Here is a 6,000-nt window from a genome sequence, read left to right as displayed (position 1 = left end):
GGCAAAGATGTGAGTACATTTTGTAATAGAGATCCCATGGTAAGAAATTTAACCCTTTCAGAAAGAATAAATGTCACTATCTTTCCATGTGCTGGCAGGAGGAATTTAGCATCTGATTTGAATTTTATTTTGGAAACTAAATTCTAAGGGAGATTCCACACCATTCAAGAGCTTGAGCAACCACCACCTTGTGGCAATGAACATGATTTGCATCTAGTCAACTCAGTTTGCAATGCGGTGTGTTAAGGAGTGACTGTGGCTCTGCGTAATATTATCACGGAACTGAATATTGCCATGGGACTGAATGCAACAAAAGAGTAGGTGGATTCGGAGCTGAAGTGGGAGAAGGCAGGATGACAGGTAGGAAGATGTTCGGTCTCCAGTATACCCATCGCCCTGTACTTCACAGAGGGTTGCTGGGTACCTCATGGCCAAACAGGGTATCAGCACTCCCTGGATGGAAATCATTTGGTGTATGCTTCACTTGGGAAGAATTGATATCTTAACAATATTAATTCTTCCTATCCATGAACATGGAATATTTCTTCATTTATTTAAATCTTTGAAATTTCTTTCATCAGCTGTGATTGATTCCTAGTTTAATTCTATTGTAGTCAGAGAATATACTTTGTTCTATCCTTTTAAATTTGTTAAGCTATGTTTTATGGCCTAGATTGTGGTCTATCTCAGTGAATGTCCCATGTGAGCTTGAGAAAGAATCTGTATTCTGCTGTTGTTGAACTAAGTATTGTATAAATGTCAATTAGATCAATTTGATATATTTTTTTCAGTTCAACTATATCCTTGCTCATTTGCTGCCTGCTGGATGTATTACTTTTAAAAAATGGTATTAAAACATTCTATTATAATAGTGAGTTTACCTATTTTTTCTTGCAGTTTTATCTTCTTTTGCCTCACATATTTCAGTGCTCTGTTTTTAAGTACATACATATTAAGTATTGTTATGTCTTCCCAAATAACTGATCCCTTTAACTTTATGTAATGTCCCTGTTTATACCTGATAAATTTCCTGTTCTGAAGTCTGCTTTTCTTGAAATTAACTTAGCTACTTCAGCTATTTTTTTAATTAGTGTCAGCCTGGTATAGCTGTCTCTATCCTTTTGCTTTTAATGTATTTTCTTGTGGATAATACACAACTGGGCTTTGTTTGTTTTTGAAATCCATTCTGACAATTTCTCTTTTAATTGGTGTAATCAGATTATTCACATTTAAAGTGGTTATTGATACAGTTGGATTAATATCTACAATGTTTGTAACTGTTTTGTGTCTCACTTGACTTTCATATCTAATTTTGAATTTGTAATTTCATATTCTTTGTCTTAAAGAGAACGCTTGCAGACCCCTCAAAACCTGGAGACACCCCCTACCTTGCACACATTATACCAGTATGTGATGGTAGAAAAGCTGCACATCAGTCTTGGCAGGCAGGGCAGGAGGGATGCAGGGATTCACAGATGCGACTGTGCAACGCACAGATGCACTGGGTCTTTGCCTGGTGGGTTCAAAGCCTCCAGTCGCTGACAAACGCTGCAGCCAATGAGTGGGTTCCTATGGTCCGATACGGAGGGCAAGGGGCGGGACTCCCTCCTGCCTCTCGCTGGCTGGGTTCAGAGTCTCCGCGAAGAGACTGCGCTGGGCCCAGAGTGGGCGTGGCTTACGTGTCCGCAGGCTTTCCTGGCAGGCCTGGCGGGGGGGCCAGGTTGCCATGACGACCGCGGCTAGGTCGCCGCAGACTCGGTTGGTGACTCCGGGCGCATCGAAGATCCTGTACCTGTCGTTCGCAGTGGCTCAGTTTCCCCGTAATCCATAAGAACAGCAAGGGATAACAGGGTCCCATGTCGTTTTTTTGTCAGAATTCCTCTTCTGGTGACCCTGTGCCCGACAGGCTGCACCGCGCCCCGCGCACTGACTCTGGCCTCTGCGCGCGCCCCCTGGCCGGCTCCGGGGTGGGGAGGGGGCTTCGCAGATCCCCAGAAAACCGCCCGGCGAGCCACGAGCCCGTGGACTGCAGGCTCCGCTTCCTCGTGGGGTGTTCACTTTGTATCAGCGTGTTGATTTGCCGCCAGTTAGAAGCACCTTAAAAAGGGGCCGGGGGCCGTAGGAGGGGGGCTTGTCTGAAGGAGGCTCTGGGCTTGCTGATCCACGCAGCGGTTTGTCGCGAGGCTGCGGGGAAACGGCCCACGGCCGCGGTAACAGGGCTTCGTCTTCTTTGCAGAGCCATGGGCAGCAGGAAGAAGGAAATTGCCCTGCAGGTAAGCCTCAAGGGGCGCTAGCTTCCAGCTCTGGGTTGGGCTCGGGGAAGAGGAGGGTGATTGGAGCGGGGTTGCAGTATAAAAGTGACATTCTGTTTGCCAGCAGTACGTGACAGTGTTCTCAAACTTGAGTGATGTACCCTTCCGTCTTAAAGGGACAAAACTTATCTTGGAACCCCAGTGATGACAAATTTTATGCAAACAAAATTAATGCAAACAAAACTGAGTAGAATCTGTTTATATTTGTAGTGCTTATACAACCATAAAACCTAAACATGCATTAAATAAAACTACAAACCAAGAAAATACGAATCAACATAACTCGATGTGACCGTTATTTTGTTCTTGTTGTTGAAATATAACTGCAGCTTGCACAGAGAATACAGTACAGGTTCTTTTGACTTTGGGCATGAGTCTGTAACTGTGCGCTCTGTAGAGACCCAGTTTTCCCACCACTGTTCTCATCAAATTTCACTTATTAACAAATATGTTTTGAGATATATTATGTGCTGGACATTTGTTATATAGAGTGCCTTACTTCATTTGCATGTGGGACAAGTGAATTCAGAAGCCAGCAACTGCTCTTCTTCTTGGTCCTGGACAATAGACAGTGGTTGATTCTGAAGTGACGGTAAAAACATGCAGGCATAGACCCTGGAATTAGGAGAGAGTGCTTGGCCATAAGGAGATCAGGTGAATGATCTGTAACATGGGAACATTTTAAAATGAACTCTAAAATGCCTCATCATCAGCTGGCCCCAGTAAGATGCATACCAAGGCTACAGCACCTCCTAGATAATAGAGCTTTAGTGGTTTCGAGACATCTGGTTTCTCTCTTATTGTCCTCAGTAGGACCGGCAGTTTGCATGTGGATTTCAAAAGCCTAGTGGTTTAAAAAAGAGGAAAGGGGAAAGCAGCATCATTCTAAGGGTACCCCATGCTGGGGGTGGGAGGGGTGTGGGGTGGGGTGCGGTGGGATTTTTAGACTGGAAGTCAGAAGACCTGATGTAGTTCTTGTGTCCTCTATAGCCAACTGTGTCTTTGACTACATCACATAACCTCTCTGGGCTATAGCTTGCCCATCTATGGAATGAGGATGTTGTGTGAATCATCCCTAAGGGCCTTCTTCCAGCCTTGATATTCCAGGATTCTAGAGTCAGAAGCCACTTCATATGTGAATGTTCTGGTTGAAGTAAATTCTGATCAACTGGTCCTACCATTCATTGCTGTGTGACTCATTTCCTCAACTCTCTGGCCTCCATATCCTTTACGTAGACAGGAGGGATGATACCTGTCCTGTAACGCCTGCAGAGCTGTGATGAGACTCCTTTAGACACTTCCTGGCTGGTCTGATGTGGTCTGTGGTGTCTCTAATGTTATTGCCCCATATTATGGTCATTTCATGTGTTGATGCCCTAGAGCTCCTATGGGGGTAATAACTTTTGTTAGCAATGTTGTTATTTTTTCATGTGTATTACTCAGAGCTCTGAGTACAATGCAGTACTCAAAGTAAGTGCTCCCTCCTGCTGAAAGGAGGAGAGCGAGCAGCCTCCCCTCCCGTCTTCCACTGAGGCATCTGTGTAAAGGTCACCCCTCCATAAGGTAAACCCCTTGAAAGCAGTGCCTAAAGTTGGCCAACCCAGGAACCTTGTCCTCTCTCTCAGCAAGATTATTCAGGGTTCCGTTTATAACTGAGACAGACAGAAATCACAGGACATCAAGGGACAGTCTGGGTAAAAGGTGCCACACATTCCCTATTCATTCCCTACCAAATGAAGGGCTTAGTGAAGTCTGGATAGTTCCCACACTGTTCCACTCTTGCCCGGCTCCCAGGGCTGAGATTCTTCAACTGCCCAGAGTCCTGGCCCCAGAGCTGGTGGGACTCACTCCATGACAGGGGTGGACCACAGAGAGTTGCTGGTGACTTAAGTCTGAGCCTCTGGGTAGGGGTGTGGGGCCCTTCTGAACGCTTCTATCACTTTCCTCAGGACTGTAGTTGTGGGCCCAGGATTTTATCAGTCCAACTCTCTTACTTCATTTAAGGCATCAAGAAGACTTTTCTGGGCTTCTTTTTCTTCTACTTTTCATTGAAACAAAAAAAGTAAGGAGTATGCTTCCTTAAAAGACAGACTTTTTTTTTTTTTTTTTTTTTTTGAGACAGTCTCATTCTGTCCTGTCGCCCAGGCTGGAATGCACTGGCATGATCTCGTCTCAGTGCAACCTCCACCTCTCAGGTTCAAGCAATTCTCATGTCTCAGCCTCCCGAGTAGCTGGGAAAACAGGTATGCGCCACCACGCCTGGCCAACTTTTTTTTTTTTTTTTAATAGAGGCAGGGTTTCACCATGCTGGCCAGGCGGGTCTCAAACTTCTGGCCTCAAGTGATCTGCCCGCCCTGGCCTCCAAGTGTTGGGATTACAGGCATGAGCCACCACGTTCGGCCAAAAAAGGGACTTTTAATAGAGGATTAGCAGGTGTTACATGTTTCTTGCCCTTATTGCCAATAATGCATCCTATCTTTTTTAAAGGGACACAGACCTTAGCATACCTGTATTAAGAACAATAGTAGGCCAGGTGTGCTGGCTCATGTCTGTACTCCCAGCACTTTGGAAGGCCGAGGCAGGCAGATTACTTGAGGTCAGGAGTTCACGACCAGCCTGGCCAACATGGTGAAACCCTGTCTCTACTAAAAATACAAAAAATTAGCCAGGTGTGGTAGCAGGCACCTGTAATCCCAGCTACTTGGGAGGCTGAGGCAGGAGAATCTCTTGAACCCGGGAGGCAGAGGTTGCAGTGAGCCATGATCATGCCACTGCACTCCAGCCTGGGTGACAGAGCAAGACTCTGTCTCAAAAAAGACAAACAAAAAAACCCAGTAGTAATTTTTGTGGTCTTTTAATTTATATAGTTTCAAAGTAGCTCACCACAAAAATATGTTAATTACAAAGGCAAAGTGAATAATTTTACAGACAACAGGCCTGACAGACCATGTTAATCCAGTGATCAAAGTGAACATCCATAACAGGCAGATGGAAATTGTATCTCATCTGCTAGGGAGTAGTGAGAGGAATGATCTTCAGCTTCTCCAACACTCCAACCAGTCCAGCCAATTTCAACCAGTCCAAACATGCACAGTCTGAATCCAATCAGGAGGAAACATCAGATATGCCCCAACTGAGGGACATTCTACAAAATACCTGGCATGTAGTTTTCCAAAGTGTCAACATTGTGAAAAGAAGAGAAAGACTAAAGAACTATTCCAGACTAAAGAGACTTGACAAATAAATCTAGCACACATTTCTGATTAGCTCCTTTGATACTCAGGACATTATGGGAGAAATAGGAAAACTTGCACTCTATCTAAGGATTAAATGTTCACAATATGTCAGTGTTTTTTTCCCCTGATTTTGATTATTGTATTGTGTTAAATAGGAATAATATATTCAGGAGTAATGAGATAACAAGCTGTAATTTGCTTTCAAATACCTAAAAAAAAAAAAAAAACCCTAAATCTTTATACTGTACTTGCACACTTTCTGTAAGTTTGAAATTATTTCAAAGTAAAAAACATTATACAGAAATGTTTACTATTGGCCAGATGTGGTGGCTCACGCCTGTAATCTCAGCACTTTGGGAGGCCGAGGTGGGCAGATCACTTGAGGTCAGGAGTTTGAGACCAGCCTGGCCAACATGGTGAAACCCTGTCTCAACTAAAGATACAAAAATGGC

At 44.3% G+C, this 6,000-nt stretch overlaps 1 protein-coding gene across 1 annotated transcript in view; it reads left to right on the top strand.

The window, feature by feature from the left end:
• The first annotated feature begins 1,644 nt into the window (after nt 1–1,644).
• NME9 (NME/NM23 family member 9) overlaps nt 1,645–6,000 on the top strand; it is a 28,271-nt gene continuing 23,915 nt past the window's right edge. The window contains exons 1-2 of the mRNA XM_063662208.1: nt 1,645–1,758; nt 2,237–2,273. Of these exons, the coding sequence (XP_063518278.1) occupies nt 1,727–1,758; nt 2,237–2,273 (69 nt within the window). The 5' untranslated portion in view covers nt 1,645–1,726. The remainder of the gene's footprint in view (nt 1,759–2,236; nt 2,274–6,000) is intronic.

The sequence above is a fragment of the Pongo pygmaeus genome, chromosome 2 (genome assembly GCF_028885625.2).
Source record: "Pongo pygmaeus isolate AG05252 chromosome 2, NHGRI_mPonPyg2-v2.0_pri, whole genome shotgun sequence".
Classification (NCBI taxonomy): Eukaryota; Metazoa; Chordata; class Mammalia; order Primates; family Hominidae; genus Pongo; species Pongo pygmaeus.
The sequence above is the reverse complement of the archived record's forward strand: the minus strand, read 5'-3'. Positions and strand labels throughout refer to the sequence as shown.